This window comes from Peromyscus leucopus, chromosome 23 (genome assembly GCF_004664715.2).
Source record: "Peromyscus leucopus breed LL Stock chromosome 23, UCI_PerLeu_2.1, whole genome shotgun sequence".
NCBI lineage: Eukaryota > Metazoa > Chordata > Mammalia > Rodentia > Cricetidae > Peromyscus > Peromyscus leucopus.
In genome coordinates this window covers 1,192,876-1,219,383 of record NC_051082.1, presented here as the reverse complement: position 1 = coordinate 1,219,383, position 26,508 = coordinate 1,192,876, and the positions used below count along the sequence as shown (strand labels likewise).

At 41.1% G+C, this 26,508-nt stretch overlaps 1 protein-coding gene across 2 annotated transcripts in view; it reads right to left on the bottom strand.

The window, feature by feature from the left end:
• Nucleotides 1-26,508, bottom strand: part of Ttc28 (tetratricopeptide repeat domain 28) — a 433,645-nt gene that overhangs the window by 392,156 nt on the left and 14,981 nt on the right. For both annotated transcript variants that reach the window (XM_028860613.1, XM_028860614.1), the window contains exon 2: nucleotides 19,551-19,829. In XM_028860613.1, the coding sequence (XP_028716446.1) occupies nucleotides 19,551-19,829 (279 nt within the window). The remainder of the gene's footprint in view (nucleotides 1-19,550; nucleotides 19,830-26,508) is intronic.

The window sequence follows — 26,508 nt, the reverse complement described above, 5'->3', positions numbered from 1 at the left end:
ATCAGAATAACTACAGAGGTTAGGTAGCTAGGTAAGGGACCAGGGTGGGGTAAGGGATCTTCCAAGGAAAGGGAAATAGAATATAGTGTTATAAAGAAAGAAGAAAGTAGAATAGGAGGGTTAATATCAAAGTAGTAAAGATAAGTGTGCAAATAAAAAAGGCACTGACAGCTATAAAATAATGTGTTGAGTTTGGTGATGGTATGACTAGAGAATGAGAAAATCTAAAAAAAAAAATTTAAGCAATTTTATGTCTGAAAATTGGACCACATCTATTTTGCAAATTAAAAACAGATTGTAAAGAGAGGGTTAGAGTTGGAAAGTTCCCGCTCATCAAATTAAAAACAAGAGTTCTATTTATTTAAAAACAGAACTTAATGCTGTCAAACACGTTCTTTGTTCTGACATTTGTACAGGGCTGAGTCCACGAGTACATGCAGGTGGTGTGTAAGTAGCAATTTAAGACACTACAGGAAAGAAGGAAACACATTCCTAATACCCCAAGAAAAGTGTGTTCCCAGATCAGCAGCTGGACTTGATTAAAACGAAATCCCAGTCCAGGCTCCATGGTGGTTACATGATGGCACAAATGAGAAATGCAACATTTCTCACAGCCTGCTGCCTAGTGACCGTAATGCTTGGTCCTTCATCCACCCAATAATGTAATTATGTCTCCTCCCTTTCTTCCTGCACAGCACTTCAAAATTCTTTTCATTTACAAAGTCACTTCTTAAAGGGACATCGTGAAAAAGATAAAGCAAATATAAATAAAAGTCCAAATTTACTTAAAATTTGATTCATTTTTACTTCCACAAAAAGATGAGAGATAAACAAGTTTTTTACATAAATAATGAAATTACAAATGTGTGCACCATTGCTTTCACAACAGATCAAATTGCTGGGCAGGAGGACTGCTGCTGTCTGGAAGAGCATGTCATTGAAAACGCAGGGTAAATGGTCGATGACAAGTGTGTAACACAGCAGAAGGTAAACACAGAATGTAGCACTACAGAAACAGCACTTTTACTAACTGTGAACTAAAGAGTTCTCTTAACTACCCACAACTCTTTGTGAAATCTCTACGTTTTGCATTTTACAGCCGTTTCTTTTGGTATGAACCTGGCTTGCAGAAGCTCAGGAACTTCAAACATTAATATCAAGGAGCTTAGAAACACAGCATTGCTGGGCGGTGATGGCACATACCTCTAATCCCAGCACTTAGGAGGCAGAGGCAAGTGAATCTCTGTGAGTTCGAGGCCAGCCTAGTCTACAGAGTGAGTTCGAGGACAGCCAGGGCTACACAGAGAAACTCTGTCTCAAAATATCAAAAAAAAAAAAAAAAAAAAAAAAACCAGCATAATGTCATCTACAGCCAAGTTTTCTGTCAACCTGATACAAGCAAGAGTCCTTTGGAAAGAGAAAACCTCAACTGACAAAATGCTCCCTCCAGGTTGGCCTGTGGACAAGCCTATGGCCATTTTCTTGATTGATGGGCAAGGACCCAGATCACTAGGTCTGTGCCATCCCTGGGCAGGCGGTCTGGGTATTACAAGAAAGCAAGCTGAGCAGCCAGTAAGCAGCACTCCTCCACGGCTGCTTCCTGAGTTCCTGACCTGACTTACTTCCATGACAAACTGTCATGTGGAAATGTAAGCAAAGGAACCCTTTTCCCACCAAGCTGCTTTTGATCATGGTGGTTTTTTTTTATCACAGCAATAGGAACCCTAACTAAGACAAGCTATTTACAAAATATAAAAATAACAGTATTTCTCTCAGCTTGGCAAAAACATTGATATCAGGGATTGGAGAGACGGTCGGTCCAGTGACTAAGAGGATGTACTACTCTTCTAGTGCACCCAGGCTCAAGTCCCAACACCCCTGTTAGGGGACTCAAAATTGTAACTCTAGCTCCAAATGATCAAACACCTCTGGCCTCCATTGGGGCGCGCGCGCGCGCGCACGCGCACGCGCACACACACACACACACACACACACACACACACACACGTGCACAGACATACATTCACATATATATTTAAAATGATGTCTCTTAAAATATATTTATATCTATAAAAAAGCAGATTGGGCCAGGCGGTGGTGGCACACGCCTTTAATCCCAGCACTCGGGAGGCAGAGGCAGGCGGATCTCTGTGAGTTCAAGGCTAGCCTGGACTACCAAGTGAGTCCAGGAAAGGCGCAAAGCTACACAGAGAAACCCTGTCTCGAAAAATAAAAAAAAAAAAAAAAAAAAAAAAAAAAAAAAAAGCAGATTGGTTAATATCAAATCTGAGGATTAAGTTATCCAAAGATTAAATTCCCAAGAAACTATTTCTCGGTTATTCATTTTTTTCCTTTAATAAAAGTAAACAACATGCTTTTTTTAAAAAATAGTCTAATGCAAGAAGCACAGTTTCCAGCAGCATTCCATTTTATGCCTTTCAGTGTAAGTCTTCTATTGTTTATCCACAGTCCAAAGGTAACAGGAGTCTCTACATCCCTGCCTCCCGCCCACAGCTTGCTCTTCTTTTAAAAGAGCAAAATGGGATTAACTTTCTTTGTAATATTGGCTATTACAATGACTCCCTTTTTCTTCTTTTCCTTTTCTTCCTTTTTACTTTCTGAGACAGGGTCTTGTGCACATTAGACTAGCATAAAACTTGCAATGCAGCCAAGTATGAGCTTAAATTTCTGATCCTCCTGTTTCCACCTCCTATGTGCTGGGATTGTCGGCCTGTGTCAACAGGCAGAATTTATGTAGTGCCAGGGGTGGAACCAAGGGCCTCACGATCTATAAGCTGAGCTACATCCTCAGCCCAAATTTTAAAAAGGGTTCAATTTATAAAAATTTAAATCTATACACATTTTTAAAAAATCTATAATATAGTGTAATATAATGAAGTAAAATTAAGTATTCCTGTGCATACAACAATCATTGCATATTATTATGCTCCAAGTACTGAAAGAGGAAAAGCTCTCTCTGAGCATCAAACACAACATAATATAACAGTAAAAGAAAGGGGGAGTTGCACTAGCTCTTGAAATCCTCACATCTCATGAGTAAGAAGAGCAGTCATGGGTTGGGGGTTTAGCTCAGTGGTAGAGCACTTGCCTAGGAAGCACAAGGCCCTGGGTTCAGTCCTCAGCTCTGGAAAAAAAAAAAAAAAAAGAAGAAGAAGAGGAGGAGGAGGAGCAGTGTCAGGCACCCAGCTGCTAGCAGACTGGCGATCCTGCTCAGTGTGCCTACTGCTGCCTCCAGGGGATGAGGGTGGATTACTACTGAGAAAATTGTATCAGAGTAAGTACAAAGTTCAGATACATTCCACTAGCAATATAATACAGATCCATATAGGTCTTTTAAATATCTACTAGGCTTTTCCTAAAATTCCTCATGTGTGCACACGCACAGAGGTCAGAGGAAAACTCTGGATATCAACCTTCAGGTGCCATCACCTCTTTTTGGGAGATACAGGATGGTTGGCACAGCACTAGCCTGGACTCACCTCATAGGCTAACCTGGCTGGCCAATAACTCCCATCACGGGGATTTCAAGCATGCAGCAGCACACCTGGGCTCTTTTTTTTACATGGGTTTTAGGGATCAAACCATTTTACTAACTGAGTCATCATCCTAACTTCTGAAAAGATTTATTTTTATATTCGTGTTGGGGGAAGCAAAGAGAGAGTTCAGATCTCCTTGGAGCCTGAGTTACAGGTGGTTGTGAGCTGCTTACCCTGAGAGCTGGGAACCCAAACTCAGGTCCTCTGCAAGTGCTATTATTAACCACAAAACCATCTCTCCAGCCCCTGAAAATACTCTTTTTAAAAAGCGTTATTTCTATTTGAATAATCAAAACCTAAGTAAAAAAAATAAAAATTATAAAAAGCAGCTGCTTGTACAATTAAGAATATCAGGGCCTATATAGAATCCTATGCTTTCTTTTTTTTTTTTTTTTTTGCATAAGTCTGTGCATTTTTTAAAAAGATTTATTTATTATGTATACAATGTTCTACCTGCATATGTCCCTGAAAGCCAGAAGAGGGCACCAGATCTCATTACAGGTGGTTGTGAGCCACCATGTAGTTGCTGGGAATTGAACTCAGGACCTCTGGAAGAGCAATCAGTGCTCTTAACTGCTGGGCCATCTCTCCAGCTCAAGTCTATGCAAATTTTTGTTTTTTTTTTTTCCTGCATGCAGTATCCTATATTTTCAAAGCACTTAGACAAGGTCAAATGATTTTTTTGTTTTGTTTGGTTTTGGTTTTTGGTTTTTTGAGGCAGGGTTTCTCTGTGTAGCCTTGGATGTCCTGGAACTTGCTCTGTAGACCAGGCTGGCCTTGAACTCAGAGATCTGCCTGCCTCTGCCTCCCAAATGCTGGGATTAAAGGCATGTGCCACTATGGCCTGGCCCTCAAATGATTAATCTGAAAAACATTCTTCAGAAAAAAGTAAATATTCACTGGTGAGTGGAGTTAGTGATTCCAGAACTAGTCAGTAACTAACCAGTAAAATAACTCCAGAGAATGACTAAATGTAAGACGTAAAGCCCTAATGCATTAATTCACCTCTTTGACCCATCCCTAGAAAACACTGATATTCTCTCAGGTGTGGCTCCATTGCATAGAACAGATTCCTCTGTCACAGGACTTAACACATTCGCGTTATGGTTATTGCTCTGTCAATCTCCCTGACTAAACTCTGCTCCTTCACAGGACGCTGGGAAACATGCAAGCGCTTAGCAAGACACAGCAAAGAATCGTTCAGTTATCTGTTCAATACACTAGTAGGATCTAGTACATGTCATTCACCACTGCAGACACAGGGATGCAATGTAAGAAAGGAAAAACAGAGAGAAACAAGTTTCCCACTCCTGTGGAACATATCCTAAGTAGCAAAAGATGACCAAGAAACAAAATAGGATAGTAAAAAGAGCCATTGAGGGATGGAGAGAAAACTCAGTGGTTAAGAGCACTTGATGCTCTCCCAGAGGACCCAAATTCAGCTCTTAGTGCCTACATCTGGAATCTCACAGCTACCTGTAACTCCAGCTCCAAGGAATCTGAGTGCCTTCTTATGGCCTCTTCAGGTGTGTGTGAGAGAAGACTGTGATTGGAGTATGGTAGACAAACATGACCAATAAAAGACAAAATCAGACACCAAATCAGGGTTTTCTTGGGTCATGATAAGAATTTTATTCTAAGTGAGAAGAAAACATTATTTATAGTTCTACAATGCACAGCGTAGAGACCCTGAGAAAGAGGCTATAGTGTAAATCCTAATTGGTCTTATTAATAAAAACCTGGAATCAGATATCAGGATGAAAGCTGAAAATCAGAGCCAGCCACTAGTTAGCCATAGAGGCCAGGCAGTGGAGCACACACCTTTAATCCCAGCACCAGGGAAGTGGAGACAGGAAGTGATATGGCTGGGCAGAGAGAGGAATGTAAGGCAGGAGAAGACAGGAGCTGAGACCCCTGTCAGGCTGAGGATTTCGTAGAGGTAAGAAGTAGTGGTTGGCTGCTCTGCTTCTCTCATCTTCAGGCAAGCTTTATTTGTTAGAGCACATCTAAAATATCATAAGAGGCAAAGTGCTCCACACGGCTGTCTTCTAGGCTGACATGCCATTACGCACCTGAACACATGCAGACAAGATCAGATCTTTCAACATGCTGTCACACGCCACTGCTAAGTTACTTCACTCACACTCCAGCAGGTAACCCTAATTTAACTGGTTCACACACAATGGCATGAAAGTAAATGGGAACTAATTGGGAAGTGGAAAGGATTGGTGGGAGGGGAAGGGAGCCAAGAAAGGGAAATGGGGGTGACTAATCAAACTACATCATATATATGAATAGAAATGTCATAATGACATCTATTATTGTTCATAATTAATATATACTAATAAAAACTCTAAACAATTAAGTATATAGTACACTTCTGATTTAAATTGCTTTGAATGCCTAATATGTAGCACTAAAAGCAAAATTAATACTTAGAAAATTACTAGGCTATTAGCTGGGGAGCTTTCCCTTTTTAATAAATTACTTTACAGTGAAAAGTTACTTTTAGTTTTATTCTCAGACTAAAAGATAAAGCAAGAGCATCCACTGACATCTTAATGACAGGGGAAGAGAGGGGAGCACTTCTGCATGATACCTGAAGTTACAGGTGACTACACAGATTTTAGGCTCATCACTTAGTCATGTATCTCTAAGTAGCTTACAATGAGTGCCAGGCAGACGTCTGGAAGGGAAGCTCCTGGGTAAAAACATGGGAGAACCATTAAACATAATAAATCTTTTCCTCTTACTATGGAAACCAGAATGAAAAAAGCATTGTATAAGAATACTGCTCACGAGAAAAACAATGAAAGCATGAAATTTGCAGGCAAATGGATGGAATGAGAAAAAATCATCCTGAGTGAGGTAACCCAAACCCAGAAAGACAGTTATGGTATGTACTCACTCATAGGTGGATTCTAGATATAAAATAAAGAACAATCAGACCACAACCCATAGAACCATGGAGGCTATATATATAGCATGGAGGTCCCTAGGACAACTGTGGCTTATAATAAATTTCAGTTTTACTCAATTATTGAAAAAAAATAGCCAAATGAATGGAAACACATGAACTATGAACCAAAGGCTGAGGGGCCCCCAGCTGGATCAGGCCCTCTGAATAGGTGAGACAGTTGATTGGCTTGATCAGGTTGGGAGGCAACTAGGCAGTGGACCAAGCCCTGTGCTCATTGCATGAGTTGGCTGTTTGAAACCTGGAGCTTATGCAGGGACACTTGGCTCAGTCTGGGAGGAAGGGACTGCACCTCCCTGGACTGAGTTTACCAGGTTGATCGCAGTCCTCGGGGAGGACTTGTCCTGGAAGAGGTGGGAATGGAGGGTAGGCTGGGGGTAAGGGAGGGGGTGGGAGGGGGGAGAATAGGGGAACCCATGGCTGATATGTAGAACTGAATGGTATTGTAAAATTTTATATATATATATATATATATATATATATATATATATATATATATAAAAGAATACTGCTCACCATATTAACTGAACAAAATATAGCACTAGTGTCAGGGTCATATTTCACCTAATAGGATTATCTGTATTCCAGAACATTCCAGGCTTTTGCATCAAGAATAATGCTAAAATGCAGTTACACTTAATTTCACAAATAATCACTGCAAAGGAAACATTATCATTTCCATTCTAGGTAGCAGGTTCTGAACATTTGCTAAACTGCATGTATTTTATATTTTTGAGATTGGCTTGTCATAAAAAGCATGGTAAGACAAGACTCGTCATCTTTGACAGTTTCGAGTACTGGTTCCTGTAGTCTTATTTTCATGTTGTTGTACAAGCCCAGAACTTTTCATCTGATGAAATGAAACCTGTACTTATTAAACAACATGTTATTTCTCCTCATTCTCTCACACCTGGTAACAGTCATTCTTTCTATGCCATTCCCTGATTATTTAGCTTATACCATTTTTATTTTATTTATTTATTTTGGTTTTTCAAGACAGGGTTTCTCTGTTTAGCTTTGCGCCTTTCCTGGAACTCGCTTTGTAGACCAGGCTGGCCTCAAACTCACAGAGATCCGCCTGGCTCTGCCTCCCGAGTGCTGGGATTAAAAGCATGCACCACCACCACCCGGCATACCATTTTGTTACAAAAATACCCAAATCTCTACAAAAGAAACTATATACACAAAAATTTGAGTTTGGTGCCAGAAACCCCATCCAAGGGTTTCTGGATGCTAGGCCCCGGGTGGAGTGCTGGGAGTCTAATTAGTGAGAAAGAGGAGGGTTTATATGAGCGAGAATTGTTGAAACCAAGGTTGGATAAAGCACAGGGACAAATAACCAAACGAATGGAAACACATGAACTATGAACCAAAGGCTGAGGGGCCCCCAACTGGATCAGGCCCTCTGAATAGGTGAGACAGTCGATTGGCTTGATCTGTTTGGGAGGCATCTAGGCAGTGGTTAGATGTTTGAAACCTGGGACTTATGCAGGGACGCTTGGCTCAGTCTGGGAGGAAGGGACTGGACCTGCCTGGACTGAGTCTATCAGGTAGATCCCAGTCCTCGGGGGAGACCTTGATCTGGAGGAGGTGGGAATGGGGGGTAGGCTGGGGGGAAGGGGAGGGGGGCAGGAAGGGAGAGAACAAGGGAATCTGTGGCTGTTAGGTAGAACTGAATAGTATTGTAAAATAAAATAAAAATAAAAAAATTTGAGTTTGTATTTTAGTTTGATATCTAAATACAATTTCATCACTGTTTCCTAAACTAAGAGGTGACCAGTGGAAAGAGCTAAGACTTATCTTCAGTATTGAGGCAGAAACATAACCTGACCAAAAATTATCCTGTAAAACACACTGCACTATTCACTATTGCAGTGAATACCAACAAAATTACAGTTTGTACTAACAACATGGCAACTAATATGATCTACTTATATGGAAAAATATATAACACAGGGACCAAGAATACTGGACTCAAAATAAGACTAAGTTTAACAAGAGCCTAATGTACAGAAATACAATATTCATGTTTTAGTCTTTTATATTTTACAAAGAACTTCCACATATACCAACTCATTTTGTTAAACCGCAGTCCCTCCTGAACTCAGTTTTTCTTACCTATACAACATGGAAAAAAACATCCACCATGTTGGTCTCATACATTGAACTAAGGAGAAAATCTGAGATAATGAAAACAGAATCTGGACATTTTAAACAGTACTACAGAAACACTGTCTAAAGAGAAATTTCAAATGTACTACATTTTTGGTTCTGTTTTATTTATTTATTTTTTAAAGATTTATTTATTTATTATGTATACCGTGTTCTGTTTGTATGTATCCCTGCAGGCCAGAAGAGGGAGCCAGATCTCATTACAGATGGTTTTCAACCACCATGTGGGTGCTGGGAATTGAACTCAGGACCTCTGGAAGAACAGTCAGTGCTCTTAACCTCTGAGCCATCTCTTCAGCCCCCCCCCCTTTTTTTTTTAATACAGGCTCTTACTATGTAACCTGGGCTGACTTCATACTTATTCTCCTGTCTCATCTATCTAAGTGCTAAAAGTCATACATAGGCTTGTGCTACCATACCCAGATAACAATGTATAAATTACTGATAATCAAGGAATAGCTGATACAGTGCTACATATGCAACCATTTATTAAATACTGTCATAAAAATTTACAGAGCATATGAAACATGGAGACACAGCAGAATTCCTCTATCCACTTGGACATAAAAAGGCAAACCTTGGAGTATAGATGTAGCTGAGCAGTAGTGTTTGCTTACCATGTGTGAGGTATTAGGTTCAATCTCAAGTACCACAAACAATAACAAACAACAGAATCACTGCTTAACCTGTTAATACAAAGAGCTTATTCAATGAAAACTGCAATTACAAGCACATGTGAGATTCTTACAAGTTAATAATAACAGAGCAAAACTATATGTCTATGATACTATGAAGCTACAAAGTAACACAGGAGCAAGGCACTATGACACATGCCTATATTTCCAGTGCTTTCAGGAGGCTAAGGCAAGAGGATTGCTTAAACCCATTGGTTCAAAACCAGCAATATACTTAGAGTCTGTCTCAAAAACACAAAACAAAACAACAAAAAGTAAATAAATAAAACCACATATGATTTACATGAAAGAGTCCATACTCACTCCTTTAAAGAGTAAATTGTATTAAACTTGAGCATAGCACAAAAAAGCCATATAAAATTCTCCTATTTTTAAAAGAAAAAACAAACCTTTTATCTCCATCTAATTGAAGGAATTAGCCTATATTTTCAAGCCTACATAAGCAAAGGGTTTTGTTATTATCTAGTAGGTAGGAAGGACATTCTCAAATGCTGACCCTTTGGTAACCAACCTTTGAGTCACTTTTTAATTCCTTCTCTATTTGAAAAGAATGCTGTATTTATGATCCCACTTGTACAATCTTTAAAATTAATTTGACACAATGTTTCATAAACCTGAACCAAGGTCTAATTCTGACTGATCAAAGTAACTCAGCCCATGGGGGTATCTGAAAACCAAGAGTACCCAATGATTCTCATCAAACAGAAAACACTGGATATTGAGACCTTTAGTTGGCTATAAGACTGCTTTTCTGTTGCTGTGATAAACAGCATGAACAAGGATGGGTTCATCATGGCAGCAAGCAGTCAGCAGGAACAGAAGCTGAGAGCTCTTGAACCTCAAGCACAAAACAAAGAGAAAAAACTGGAAAAAAACAAAGTCCACTTCTGGTGACCTGCTTCTTCTGGCAAGACCACACCTGCTAAACCTCTCCAAGCAGCACCATCAACTAGGGACCAAGTGTTCAAATACATGAGCCTATGAGGGTCACTTTTGTTTTGTGTTGTTGACTTGACACAAGCTAGAGTTATCTGGGAAGAAGAACCTCAACTGAGAAAATGCCTCCATCAGACTTTCTGGAGGCAAGTCTGTAGGTCATTTCTGGATAAATGATTGATATGATATGGGAGGGCCAAGTTCACTGGGGGACAGTGCTACCCATGGACAGACGGATGCTTGGAGATAGAAGGCACTGTGACAGGAATAGGAACCATAATATTTAGACAACTTCATGTAACATACTTGTTACCTCAGGATCTGGCTGTGTTCCCAACCAGATCACATCTATACCACTCCAATTTGTTGGATGGTTGCTGTGATGTGTGACTTTATGGTTTGGTGGGTGTAATAATACCCTGTTCATAAAGGACAGCTCAGGCTGCAGGGTGACCTGGTGGCCCATGGTCAATGTTCAGTTTTCACTAAGGCCCTACTAACAGGCCAAGAGCTGTCTCTCAAAAGAACAGTTATCTATAGATGGTCTTGCTCCAAAATCCTATGGGCCTCTCCTGGGATTGACCTACGGGACTGCCAAAGGCTCCAAATAGCGTTCACCTACTGGTTTATGGGGTGTGCCCTATAGCTTAGATGGCTGAGGAAGAGAGACTGCGGCACAGTTAACTGGTGGTTCTTCACTCTGTGCAGCACCAGAAGTGGATAGCCACGGCATTATAGCTCTTTTCTGGGAAAATCCTGAAAGACTTCAGAGGGAAATGTTTACATGAGATAAAACTTTAGGCAGTGCATACAGTTGTAGATTTGTTAGGGAGGAGAAATGGCCAGATGTGTAATTGTTCACTAATTCATGGACTGTAGCCAACAGTTTGGTGTGACTTAGCTGTTGCTACTATTTTAAAGATGACTTAATTTTTTCAACCCCTTGATTCTGTTCCTCCAGAAGACTGAGTAAAATCAATTGTGCTACCAGGTCCATGGGATGTTGCTGTGACAGACCTAATCATGTTTTGAGGAGGATTTCAGAAGGACATTGGAACTTTGGGTTAGAAAAAGCCAGAAAAGTTCAGAACTTAAAAAGCTATTGTGAGAACAGTGTAGACATGGAGCCTATGAAGTTTCAAAGGTAAATTTGAGAGTCCCTTAAACAGGGGCTAAGAGTCATCTGTGATTAACAGGAGACAAGGACCACTAAGTGAAACCTTTACTGGAACAGACTGGTCAGCTGAAGCTGAAGCATCAGCTGTGAATAAGAAGAGATCAGTATCATGGAGGCATAAGCTTGGGAAGTGCTTCCTCAAGGCAGCACACAGAAGTGCAGTCCAGAGAGGGCAAGGCTGTACTTTGCATTGAACTTGATAATGTGTAAGAGTCTCTCAGGTGATTCAGGGTTTTGAAGTCATGAGGAGTCTGAGAGAGCAGTTGAGGCTTGGAACCCAGAGAGGACTTGGTGACGGTGCATAGAGGAAAACCAAGGCTTGGCACCATGTGGCAGGATCAGAGTCCCTGAAGAGTCAGCAGAAGCTACTGGTGAAGGTGCAGCCGAGTTGCAGTAGAGACTGCAGCATTTTGGAGATGCCAGTGCCATGCGATGACCACCAAGGACAGCAGCAGCAGCTGCGAGTGCAGTCTGAGCCTGTGAGAGGAGCTCAGCGCACTGGGAATGGCAGAGCTCTGGAGGCCGAGCTCCCCAAGCCCTGTAAGATCACAAATGAATCCCAAGTGTCTGACGCTGAGCTTCTTAGGAGGCTACACTTTGGTTTTCCTATGACTGTGACTTATGTCCTGCTTCTTGGCTCTTGGAGTAAGAAATACGTAACTGATTTTTTTATTTTGCACAACCCCAGTCAAGACTCAGGCTGCTCTAGAAAGATGAGTGTAAACATACATGCAGCGGTCATCAGAGTTTAGAGTGCCTTTAAGTCTAACTCTTAGACCTGTTTAGAAACTGTGCTGGTCTGATTGACGATGGACCCCCAAAAACTCATACATTTGAATGCTTAGTCCCTAGTTGTTAGAACTATTTTTAAAAAGGATTAAGAGGAGTGACCTTGTTAAAAGATGATGTGTCACTGGGGATGGGCTTTGAAGTTTCAGAATCAAGGTTGGTTGCCCCAACTGCACAGGATATACACACATAGGCAGGAGGTACACAGGCAGGAAGTACATCAGGATGTATGCTTTCTCCCAGTTGGAAAAAGGTGGGACCTACATATCCTTGTAGGTTTTGCTTAACATAATTCACAGCCATTCCCTGGGAATCCCAGGTATGGACATGGCCAGTGTCCATCTTCTTGGCCAGTATTTAATAAAGCTCACTTCAAATTTGGCCCCAAAATTGTGGCAGTAGTCTTATTCTCGAACAGTGAGATTAAAAGATGGCCATACCCTTTAAAGCAAGCCCCAATTCCAATTAAATGCTTTGGTCAGGATGTCTCATCACAGCAATAGAAAAGTAACTAAGAAACCAACCAAATCTTAACCTGTTTACTTCTAGGTATCATTAATCAGAATCATAATGAACTCTGCTCCACAGAGTTGCCAACTGGTCCCAAATGTTGGCCATGATTTTTCTTAACTTATTCATTTGTAAAATAACGAGCAGCTATCCAATGAGACTTTATACTAAGATTACAAAGACTGTAAGCACAAGCATAATCCAAAATAACTCGAGAGAACATTCACCCAAGCACATTCAGGACAGAGCACAGTGTGTCTCTCGCTCTCTTCAGTGTGTTTCTTACAGCCCTGATGCTGGCTGACATACAAAATTTCTCTAAAAGACAATTCCTATTCTGACATATTGTGGCTAACTCCTGTAGAGAAGAGGCACCTGGTATGACCTGGAAGCAAGCAAAGACACACACAAAAAAATGTTTCTAATTCCTTTATTTTCAAGCTAAGCAACAAAGAGATGATTTGGCTCACAGAATCAAGAGATTTCCAAGCTTTCCAAAAAACCAGCACCAATGCATTACATGTAGGATGGGCAAAAGCAGAGTCAAAAACAAAAGGCAAGGAATACATGTTTCTGGTTTTTTACTACAGTGGTCAAAGGTTAAGGCACCGACCAAGGAAATTTACAATTAAGAGCCAAAAAATGATGAAATCTAGTACATCAAGTAAGTTACTTAAAATGTGGATAGGTGATAGAGGTTTGAAATTTTCGTCTGATACATTTCTTTCCAACTAGTAATGTATTTGGGCCAGAAAATAAATTATGTTCATAAAGGACATTCCTTGAGCAATTCACTGAAATGTGAATGGGGTCTATGGATTGGACAGTATTATTATATTAATGTTAATGTTCTGGTTTTAAGGTTTGCACTGTTGTTATATGGCAGAATATTCTCAATATATACTGAAGGATTTAGAAGTGGCAAGACAATTTGTCTTCAATTTAGTCTCAAATGGTTCCAAAAATAACAATAAAAATTATATAGTCAGAAAGAGCTATCAACCAAATATGGTAAAATGTTAAAAGTAGGGGATCCAGCTGGGTGGTGGTGGCGGCAGCGGTGGCGGCGGCGGCGGCGGCGGTGGTGGTGGTGCACGCCTTTAATCCCAGCACTCGGCAGAGCCAGGCGGATCTCTGTGAGTTCAAGGCCAGCCTGGTCTACAGAGCGAGATCCAGGACAGGCACCAAAACTACACAAAGAAACCCTATCTCGGAAAACCAAAAAAAAAAAAAAAAAAGTGGGGATCCAGATGAAAAGCACACAGCGATCACTTGTACTATCTGTTAGTTCCCACAAAGGCGCCAGCAGTGGCAGCAGCGGCAGCCACCGAGGCAGCTACGAGATGCCAGGGGCCCTTCCCCTTCAGCTATGTGATGCACGCACCCCTTAGAAGTACCCGACTGTCAGCCCCTCTCTTGCTCTTGCTCCTCTTGTTTTCTGTCTGTCTGTCTGTCTGCCTCTAATGTCCCCACTCCAAGACAGCCTTTCACTCTTCCACTTTCTTCCACTTTGCTCTTGCCCCAATAAACTTGTATCCTTTCACTATCTGCTACAGTGTGTGTGTGTGTGTGTGTGTGTGTGTGTGTGTGTGTGAGAGAGAGAGAGAGAGAGAGAGAGAGAGAGAGAGAGAGAGAGAGAGAGAGACTGATTAGAACCAGGCACCATCTACCCAGCTACAGAGAAGCCCTCATCCCTGCTGGGTAAGGCTGTAATCCCAACCACCCTACAGCACATTGGGAGGCAAGAGAATCACCAGAAGCCCATGCGCCAGCCAGCCTAGAGTACCCAACACCAACACCACGGAACCAGTGAGACCCTGCCTCAACCAGGTGCAAGAGAGAGTCATGTGTCTCCATACATAGTGTATAAAGTGAGGACATGACCACTCCAAGGTACGGTTGAGGGGAAGGTTTTACTGTAGATGTGAGAGGAAGGATAATCAGAAGCATCTGGAAGCATCCAGAGTAGGAGAGGACCAAGCAGGGGTGGGAAGGGGCTGCATAGGAATAATGGCAAAGTTAGATAGGAATGAGACGCTGCAGGAAGACAGACAGCCCTTACGCTGGAGTTTAGGGTAGAGGTGGGGTAAGAAGAGCTGGGAGGAGCCATGGCTACTGAGTGAGCCTGGAGGTCAGCAGGGGCTCTGGTACAATAGCAGACCCCAGTTAGCCATTTGTCCTGAGTTTCTTTTGGACCTGACATAGGCCTCTGATTCAGCTGCTGTTAACATCTTCTACCACATAACTTCATGAAAATTTGTCTTACTAAAGCACAAACCTAAAGAACTGAATTCACTCCCAGGAGCCCACATAAAGGAGAGAACTAAAAGACAACTTCCCAGAAAGGATTCTCTTCAAACTCAAACCTACCAGCTAATTAAAACTTTAGTGACCATGTAGAGTCTGGAACATGGCAGCTCCACAGCCTGCTTAAGAATCTATCTTTAATAAATATCTTTTACAATTGCTATTTAGACAACTCAATAGCCATTCCTTGCTCACTTCTGTGTCAGACCTAACATCACAGATAAAACTTCTTGGGATAGTTTAGCTTAACAAAACCCTAGTTTCCACCAGTAAGAGTGGGGAGTAGGAGTCAGACAGACTCCTAGTAGACAGAGGGACAGTGAGGGGAGCCGTGGGCAGTTGACAAAGTGGGGACTTCAAAGATGACTTCCTCTCCCTCCTCACCTCAAACAAAAGGCTGCCAGCTCAAAACAAAAGCCTTGTGGGCATTTTCCCCTGCCAGTAGGGCCCCCTGCTAATGGACAGGCCCAATGAGCTCAAGGCCAGACCAGGACACATATGCACAACAGTTGTGAACCAAGACCAGGATACATATGCACAACAGTTGTGAACCAAGACCAGGATACATATGCACAACAGTTGTGGACCAAGACCAGGATACATATGCATAGCAGTTGTGAACCAAGACCAGACACACAGGCACAGCAGTTGTGAACCAAGACCAGACACACAGGCACAACAGTTGTGAACCAAGACCAGGACATATATGCACAACAGTTGTGAACCAAGACCAGGACATATATGCACAGCAGATGTGAACCAAGACCAGCACATATATGCACAGCAGATGTGAACCAAGACCAGGACATATAGGCACAGCAGTTGTGAACCAATCAGCTGCCCTGTCTCTCTTCAAACTGACCAACCCTATACTAGGAGAGGAAGACCTCCAGAGACTTTAAAACCCCCGGGGGGGGGGGGGGCTGGACTTTCAGCTTCAGGACTCCTCTGCTGATTCTGTCTGCTCCTGTTTGTGGTTTTGAGATTTCTCCACTGCTAGCTGTTGCTCTTGATACTTTTCCTGCCTTTTAACTTTTTAACTGGCAGAGAAACATGACCAAGACCCCTAGATTGTAATGAAGGTCGAAGATTACTGATAGCATCTAAGGCACACAGCAGAGCTCTGTTTTGCTATAGCCTGCCTACCCAATGTATTCACTACTGTACTCACTGAAAATGTCTTCATTTATAGCTTTCTCTACTCTGAGTACAGAATGTTCATTAAATTGCTGCCTCATTGGAATGTGGTATTTGTTCCTGTACTTTTATCATATTTGGCCCCAAAATAACTATCTCTTGTCGTGCCCCCCTTTTTTTAATATTTTTTATTTATTTTTATGTGCATTTGTGTTTTTGCCATGGGTGTTGGAGCCCCCTGAAACTGGAGTTACAGACAGGTGTGAGCTGCCATGTGCTTGGAATTGAACTCAGATCCTCTGGAAGAACAGTCAGTGCTCTTAACCCCTGAGCCATCTCTCCAGCACCCCTCTTGTCCCCTTTGAGGTAAGTTATATTTTTGTGTTGACAGAATTGACTCCACAATTATCCTCTGACCTCTACACTTGTGAATAACATACATGAGCATGCATATACACAAATAATAAACAAATTAAAAAGAAAAAACAAATCTGTCTTACTGGTCACAAGTACTTGCCATCATCAAAGCAATTCTGACTGTAGCAGAGGAGCTTTAAATCATGTCCACCATTGCCCCAAACAAGGGTATTATCCTAAGCAGCAGTCACTTCCTAGTTAAGGAAGTATGAACTTAACCACCGAGAGAAAGGATGTACTTTTATTACCAAAATAACATCAGAAACTGCATTTACATATCAAAAGCCAAAAGGAGTTCAATGAAGACTTTGTAAGTAGACAAAACTTCATAAATGAAATCTCCCCACTAAGCCTCACTTGCTCAGGTTGAAGATCCATGGATGGTTCTCCAAGGTCAAATTTGCTACATTCCAGTCACCAGTCCTGTTTTTTGCTTGTTTGTTTGTTTTTGTCCCCCCCACCCCACCCCAGAAAGGGTTTCTCTGTGTAGTTTTGGTGCCTGTCCTGGATCTCACTCTATAGACCAGGCTGGCCTCGAACTCACTGAGATCTGCCTGGCTCTGTCTTCCTATTTATAATCTTATGTTTCTGTATAACTGGGCATGCACATGACTAAAATCTGATGCATTGTGGGAAGGGAAGTGTGTAGCAGAAAAATTATTATATGACCTATCAATGGATACAGATAGAACCACCAAACTTTGTCCCTTAGTAAGCAGCTGCTCCTTCCTGCGGGCAATAACCTGAAGCCTTGAGAAATCTCACTCATGTGGCCCATGGCTCTCTTACAGTGTGTTCTGAGGTATTCTATTGCTTTGTTCTAAATCAAGTAATGAGTGACTTTGAAATCTGTGTGGGCTTTTATTTCATTGTTGAACAAGAAGCCAAGAACCTGGAAACACCTGGCCTGCCCCTAAGCATTGGTAACATAATCACACTGACACTGTAAGAAGCTGTGACAGGAGCCGGGCAGGTGGTGACACAGGCCTTTAATCCAGCACTCAGGAGAAAGAGGCAGGTGGATCTCAGTGAGTTCCAGTCCAGCCTAGTCTACAGAGCGAGTTCCAGGACAGCCAGGACTACACAGAGAAACCTGTCTGGGGGGGCGGGGATGGACAGCTGTGACAGGGAAGGCAGAATCCAGAGAGAAGTCAGAGACAGCACAGCTTTGGTGGTCCTTGGGGTCTAGACGCGTGTGCTGGAGCACGTAATGCACAGAAAGGCCAACTTCTTGTAGACAACACACATGCGGGATGGAGTAGAAAACCCTCTGCAGATGGCCAGATGACGCCTCACTCTGTTTGCCACCTCTAAGTCTCTGACGCAAAAAGTGTTAATGGATATGAAGCTCAGATCTCTCACAACAGGTAGGTATTTGGAAAGATTCAAAAACAGGAGCCCTCTTAGCATCTCCTAAATGCTGATGTGTCCATCACTGAGTCCTGTGGCCAGAATCAGGCACAAGACACATGGCATTTGGAGATGTCAACATCCCCAGAGACCACCAGCCAGCAACTCCGAATAATCTTCTTTTCTGGATGCTTTGCCCTTTTATATCAATTTTGCTGCTTTGATTTCAAACCATCTGAGGAAAAGGCAACCATCCAAACTTCATAGCTCAACTTTTAGTCAAATTGGTAGAAATGTCTGAGACTGAGTTTCAGCCAGAAATATCTGTTCCCTCTATCCTCTGTGAAGGATATGTGTGCCCAGGCAACTCAGCCCTGCATGACCTCATGGCTTCACATGGCTTCATGCTCCCCTAGTATTGCAAGCTCCAGCCTTTCCCCTCCACTGTCACACCTGCCATCTCCATCCAGAAATGCCATCATCTGTCTGTTTTTAACACAAGGCTTGCTATGAAGTCCAGGCTGTCTTAGAGAACTTTCTGTGCAGGCCAGGCTAGCCTCAGACGGGAAATCCTCCTTTTTGAGTGCTAGAATTACAAGCTTGAACACCATACCCAATTGTTTTAAACAATTTTGTCTAACTGCCATCCTAAGTGCACTGAGCACATTATAGGTAGACTAAACTAAGCTATGATATTTGGTAGACTATGTATTTTTAATATGTGTTATGTTTTGTTTTTATTAAACTTAAGCTCATGATCATCCTGCCTTGTCCTCCTGAATACTGGGTGATGTATATACCACCATAGCCAGTTTATTTATTTCTCACTTAAGTTATTTTCAACTTAGGATACATATATATATATATATATATATATATATATATATATTAATTATACAGATATAAAATAACAATGCTATCATTAAGTTAAGAAGTTATCTTTATGAACAAAACAAAATCACCAACTTGCACCAGGCAGTGCTCAAGGGAATATAATTATGATTTATTTTTAGCTGAGATTTCCCTGATTAAACATCATTCTTTTTGTTTGTTTTGTTTTGTTTGTTCACAGAGACAAGATTTCTCTGTGTAGCCTTGGCTGGCCTGGAACTTGCTCTGTAGACCAGGCTGACCTCAAACTGACAGAGATCCACCTGCCTCTGCCTCCGAGTGCTGCGGTTAAAGGTGTGCACCACCACCTGACTAAGTTCATTTTAAATTGAAGGAGATAAATACAGTCGCTATACAACATCTAAACACTTGCATGAAAAAAGATGTCTAAAACCTGAATAGATCCTGTAACTCATCAATAAGATACACCAAAATCTAACACAAGCAGGGAAAGAATTAAACGTGGACAGAAAGCAAACTTACAAAACCGCTCAAGAAAGGTGGTTGCTGGCTTTGGGTCACTGTAGATTTTGCTGAAGTACTGATTATATGAATGAGTATCTGTACTGAATCAATGAAATGTTATCCTACAATATCAAAACAGACAATTCTGTGAAAGTAAATAAAACTGCTACCTTTGGCCACTTGGGATTGAGGAGTCGGGCTTTGATTGCATCATCCAATGCCTTGTGGTACTGCTGGGTTTTCATGTAGGCTGCAGATCTATTGCTATATAAAATGCAGTTCTGAGGGTCAACTGCCAGGGCTTCATTATACAAAACAATAGCTGTGTGGAAGTCTCCATCATGACAGGCCTGGTTACTCTGACGGACTTTCTCAACAAATTCAGCTTTGCTCAGTGCTGGTTCATCAGGACTTCTCTGGGCAATAGTCTTAGCACCAAAGAGAGGGATCTACAAACAAAGAAATCGTCATGAGTTCAGACAGTCCACACAGGTTCCTGAGGCCTGGAGCTGATGTCAGGTATCTTACTCATTGAGGCACAGTCTCTTTCTGAATCTAGAGTTAACCAATTCTGCTTCTCTAAGTTGACTTTTGTCCTTCTAACAAATAAGCTTTCCTTGAAACAGCTAACAGTACCTTAAATGGACATATACAGGAGGGGGATATAGCTCAGTGGACAACAAACTTGTCTTGGAAGCATCCAAACTGGAGTTTGGATCTCTAAATCCCATGTAAAAAACTTGACAGGTGTGGTGGCCACCAGTAATCTTCATATTCAGGAGGCAGAGACAGGATACCCAGAGCAAGCTGGCTAAAGAAGCAGAATTGGTTTTTAAAATATGTTCTCTCTAGTCTTGGCTGGCCTCGAACACACAGAGATCTGCCTGGCTCTGCCTCCTGAGTGCTAGGATTAAAGGTGTGTGCCACCACACCCAGCAGGCTATCATATTTTGGAAGTATATACTTTTCTTAGGAGGTTACAATTAAGAGACTGCATTGAGACTCGGAAGAGACTTTACTTTTAAATTTTTTTCCAACATAATATTTGTATTGGTTATTTGGTAATTTCTTTTTCCCCCTCCCCACCCCGCCTATTTGGTAATTTCTTACACCACAATCACACTCACTTCCCAGTCCTCCTAGGTCCAATCCCAACCCTTGTGACTGCCCCACAAAAAAAGAGAATTAAAAAAAAAAGGAAAGGGAGACTTTATGTTTAAATGGTGTTGAAACTGAAAGACAATAAAGATTTTGGAAACTTTGAACTGCATGCATTTTGCAGTATGATATGGCTAGGAACCTATGAAGATCAAGGAATGGAATATGGTGGTTTGAGGGAGAATGTCCCCATAGGTTACTGCATTTGAACGCTTGGTCCCATTGGTTACATTATCTAGACACATCTAGGAAGTCCAGCTTTGCTAGCTCGCTCTCTTCCTGTACTGGTGATTCACGATGTAAGCTCTCGGCATCCTGCTTCAAGCACCACCCCTGCTCCAACCCCAACCCTGACATGATGGACTCTCAACCTTTGGAACCAAAAGCCAAAATAAACTTTTGTAAGTTGCCTTGGCCATGGTGTTTTTTTCACAGAGAAGTAACCGATGCAGTCAACATGGCCCTTTTGACAGTATCCACTCAACACTCTCACTCTTACGATGTCTTCCTCATTTTTTCTCATTTTTATATATTTATTTATTTTTCTATTATCAGCTTGAAACAGTACAAATTCTTATCCTAATAGTGAAATGTTTCATTGAGGCTTGCCTAGTAACTGAGTAAAACCAAAACTTATTATAAGCCACAGTCATCCTAGGGTCCCCCTGGTTCTATGGGTTGTGGTCTGATTTTTCTTTGCTTTATATCTAGTATCCACTTATGAGTGAGAACATACCATGTTTTTCCTTCTGGGTTAGGGTTACCTCACTCAGGATGATACTTTCCAGTTCCATCCTTTTGCCTGCAAATTTCATGCTGTCATTTTTTTTCTCTGCTGAGTAGTACTCCATTGTGTCTATGTATCACATTTTCTTAATCCATTCTTCTGTTGACAAGCTTCTAGGTTGTTTCCAGGTTCTGGCTATTACGAACAGTGCTGCTATGAACATAGTTGAGCATATATCTTTGTGGTATGATTGAACATTCCTTGAATATATGCCCAAGAGTGATATGACTGGGTCTTGAGGTAGATCGACTCCCAATTTTCTGAGAAACCGCCATACTGATTTCCACAGTGGTTGTACAAGTTTGCACTCCCACCAACAGTGGAGGAGTGTTCCCTTTGCTCCACATCCCCTCCAACATAGACTGTCATCAGTGTTTTTGATCATAGCCATTCTGACAGGTGTAAGATGGTATCTCAGAGTCGTTTTTGATTTGCATTTCTCTGATGATTACGGGTGTTGAGCATTTCTTTAAATGTCTTTCAGCCATTTGTGATTCTTCTTTTGAGAGTTCTCTGTTTAGCTCTTTAGCCCATTTTTTAATTGGATTGTTCAGTATTTTGATGTCCAGTTTCTTGAGTTCTTTATATACTTTGGAGATCAGTCCTCTGTCAGATGTGGGGTTGGTGAAGGTCTTTTCCCATTTTTTTTTTTTCTTGTCTTATTAAGGACCGTGTCTTTTGCCCAACAAAAGCTTCTCAGCTTCAAGGGGTCCCATTTATTAATTGTTGTGTTCAGTGTCTGTGCTGCTGGTGTTATATTTAGGAAATAATCTCCTGTGCCAATGTGCACTTTCTCTTCTATTATGTTTACTGTAATTGGATTTATGTTGAGGTCTTTGATCCACTTGGACTTGAGTTTTGTGCATGGTGACAGATATGGATCTATTTGTAATCTTTTACATATTGACATCGTTATGCCAACACCATTTGTTGAAGATACTTTCTTTTTTCCATTGTATAGTTTTGGCTCCTTTGTCAAAAACCAGGTGTTCATATGTGCATGGATTAATGTCAGGGTCTTCAATTCAATTCCATTGGTCCGTATGTCGGGTTTTATACCAGTACCAAGCTGTTTTTATTACTATAGCTCTATAGTAGAGCTTGAAGTTAGGGATGGTGATGCCTCCAGAGGTTGCTTTATTATACAGGATTCTTTTAGCTATCCTGGGTAATTTTTTTTTCTATATGAAGTTGAGTATTTTTCTTTCCAAGTCTGTGAAGAATTGTGTTGGGATTTTGATGGGGATTGCATTGAATCTGTAGATTGCTTTTGGCAAGATTGCCATTTTTACTGTGTTAATCCTACCTATCCATGAGCATGGGAGATCCTTCCATTTTCTGATATCTTCAATTTCTTTCTTTAGAGATTTAAAGTTCTTATCAAACAGGTCCTTCACTTGTTTAGTTAGTGTTATCCCAAGGTATTTTATATTATTTGTGGCTATTGTAAAGGGTGATATTTCTCTGACTTCTTTCTCAGCCCTTTTATCATTTCTGCATAGGAGGGCTACTGATTTTTTGAGTTGATCTTGTATACTGCCACTTACTGAAGGTGTTTATCAGCTGTAGGAGTCCCCTGGTAAAATTTTGGGGGTAACTTACGTATACTATCATATCATCTGCAAATAGTGAAAGTTTGACTTCTTCCTTGCCAATTTGTATCCCTTTGATCTCCTTTTGTTGTCTTATTGCTCTAGCTATAACTTCTAGTACTATATTGAATAAATATGGAGAGAGTGGACAGCCTTGTCTTGTTCCTGAATTTAGTGGAATCGCTTTGAGTTTCTCTTCATTTAATTTGACAGTGGCTGTTGGCTTGCTGTAAATTGCCTTTATTATGTTTAGGAAGGTTCCTTGTATTCCTGATCTCTCTAAGACCTTTATCATGAAGGGGTGTTGGATTTTGTCAAAGGCTTTTTCAGTATCTAATGAGATGATCATGTGTGTTTTTTTTTTCCTTTCAGTTTGTTTATATGGTGTATTACATTGACAGATTTTCGTATGTTGAACCATCCTTGCATCCCTGGGATGAAGCCTACTTGGTCATGGTGAATAATTTTTTTGATGTGTTCTTGGATTCGGTTTGCCAATATTTTGTTGAGTATTTTTGCATCAATGTTCATGAGGGAGATTGGTCTGTAATTCTCTTTCTTTGTTGCATCTTTGTGTGGTTTGGGTATCAGGGTAATTGTAGCCTCATAAAAAGAGTTTGGTAGTGTTCCTTTTGTTTCTATTGTGTGGAACAATTTGAAGAGTACTGGAATTAATTCTTCTTTGAAAATCTAGTAGAATTCTGCACTGAAACCATCTGGTCCTGGGCTTTTTTTGGTTGGGAGACTTTTGATGACTGTTTCTATTTCTTTAGGGGTTATTGATCTATTTAAATAGTTTATCTGGTCTTGATTTAACTTTGGTATGTGGTATCTATCCAGAAAATTGTCCATTTGTTCTAGATTTTCCAATTTTGTGGAGTACAGGTTTTTGAATTATGACCTGATGCTTCTCTGGATTTCCTCATTGTCTGTTGGTATATCTCCCTTTTCATTTCTGATTTTGTTAATTTGGATGCTCTCTCCTTGCCTTTTGGTTAATTTGGCCACAGAAAGCACTAAAAGGAAAAATCCAACCTAAAGAAGCTAAACACACCCATGAAAACTCAAGCAATAGATAATCCCACAACAAATACCAAAGAAGGAAAATGCAACACTACCACAAAAAAAAAAAATAACAGAAATTAACAGTCACTGGTCATTAATATCCATCAATATCAATGGTCTCAACTCACCTATAAAAAGACACAAACAGAATGGATAAGAAAACAGGATCCATCCTTCTGCTGCATACAAGAAACACACCTTAACTTTAAAGACGGACACTACCTCAGAGTAAAGGGCTAGGAAAAGACTTTCCAATCAAATGGACTTAAGAAGCAAGCTGGTGTAGCTATCCTAACATCTAATAAAATAGACTTCAAACTAAAATCAATTGAAAGAGATCAGGATGGCCATTACATATTTATCACAGAAAAAATCCACCAAAATGAAGTCTCAATTCTGAACATTTATGCCCCAAATACAAAGGCACCCACATTTATAAAAAGAAACATTACTAAAGCTTAAATCACACATCAAACCCCACACATTAGTAGTGGGATATTTCAACACACCACTTTCACCAAAAGACAGTTCTACCAGACTGAAACTTAACAAAGAAATAAAGAACCTAACAGATGTTATGACTCAAATGGACGTAATAGATATCTACAGAACATTCCATCCTAATACAAAAGAATATACCTTTTTCTCAGCACCCCATGGAACCTTCTCAAAAATTGATCACATGCTTGGTCACAAAGCAAATCTCCACAGATACAAAAACATTGCAATAACCTCCTGTATCTTATCATACCACCATGCCTTAAAGTTAGATTTCAACAACAATTTCTTTCTTTATTGCTTATAATTTTCCCTAGAGAGGTCTTTTACATCCTTGGCTAAGATAGGCTTAGACTAGGTCTTTTTTTTCTATTTTTCTTTTCTTTTTTGAGGTTTCTATGAACAGAATTATTTCCCTGATGTCCTTCTTAGCTAGTTCATAATTGGTATACAAAAATGCTACTGGTCTTCGTAGGCCAACTTTGCATCCTAATAGCTGACTAAACTGATTCATCAAGTCAACAGGTCTTTTAGTGGAGTTGTTAGAGTCAGGGAAGTAAAAAGTCATATCAGAGACAACTTCTTCCTGTCCACAAAGGAAGTGCTTTAATATAATCAACCTGCCACCAGGTCACTGGCTACTCATCCCTTGGAAGGGGGCCATACTGGGGCCCAGTGTTGGCCTCTGCTGTTGGCAGATCTGGCACTCAGCAACAGCTGTAGCCAGATCAGCCTTGGTGAGTGGAAGGCCATGTTGTCGAGCCCATCCATAACCTTACTGCCACCATGTCTACTTTGTTCAAGATCTACTGGGCAACAGCAGGGACAGCCATGGAAGAGGCTGACTGTCCACAGAACATGTAATCCTATCTACTTGATTACTGAACTACTCCTCTGCTGAAGTCACATTTCAATGAACACTTACATGGGACACAAGTATCTTCACATCCTTTGCCCATTTGAAGAGATGTAGCCACAAACTTCTTCCTCAAAAGTTTTTCTCACCATGATCTTTCCAAGTCCCTGGCCACAGCCAAACCATTGGCTACAGCCCATGAATCAGTAAATAATCACACAACTGGCCATTTCTCCTTCTTCTTTTTTTTTTTTTTTTTTTTTGGCCATTTCTCCTTCCAAGCAGAATGTACAACTATGTGCACTGTCCAAAGTTCTGCCCATTATAAAGATTTCCTTCTCTGCAGTCTTTCACGATTGTCTCAGAAAAGGGCTATAATGCTGCACCTGTCCACTTCCAGATGATGCTTGGAGTGTACATGTGGTGGTTTGATGGAGAATGGTTCCCATAGGCTCATATATGTAAATGCTTGGTCCCCAGTTGGTGGAACTGTTTGGGAAGGATTAGGAGGTGCAGCTTTGTTGGAGGAGGTTTATCACTAGGGGTGGGCCTTGAGGTTTCAAAAGCCCATGCCATTCCCAGTAAGTTCTCTCTCTACCTCATGCTTATGGATGATGTAAGTTCTCAGCTGCTGCTCCACTGCCATGCCTACCTACTGCTGCCATGCATCCCACCATGATGGTCATGAATTCTAACCCTCTGGAACCATGAGTCCCAAGTTAAATGCTTTCTTTTATAAGTTGCCTTAGTTACTATGCTTTGTCACAGGAATCAAAGTGACTAAGACAGTACAGAACCAACAGTAAAGGAAATCCTACTCGTCTTACGTTTCTCAGTCAACTGATCACACAGCATACCCCATGAGGCCATAGCTGCATGCTCAGAAGTAGATGGCATTGCAACTGGAAGAGAAACCATAGGCATTTGGGCATCTTCATGTAACTTGCTTGTGCCCTCAGGACCGGCTTAGGCCTGCTAGCACATGATACTGTGATCATTTGATAATGGATTGCTGCTGTCCAACAATGCTCCCCCCCTTGTTCAATTACATCTTTGTTGGTTGTTTTTGCTCTTTTGGGGGGCCCACCAACCCGCTCCCAAATAAATCACACATGGAGGCTTATTCTTAATTATAAATGCTCAGCCTAGTTTGGCTTGTTTCTTGTCAGCTT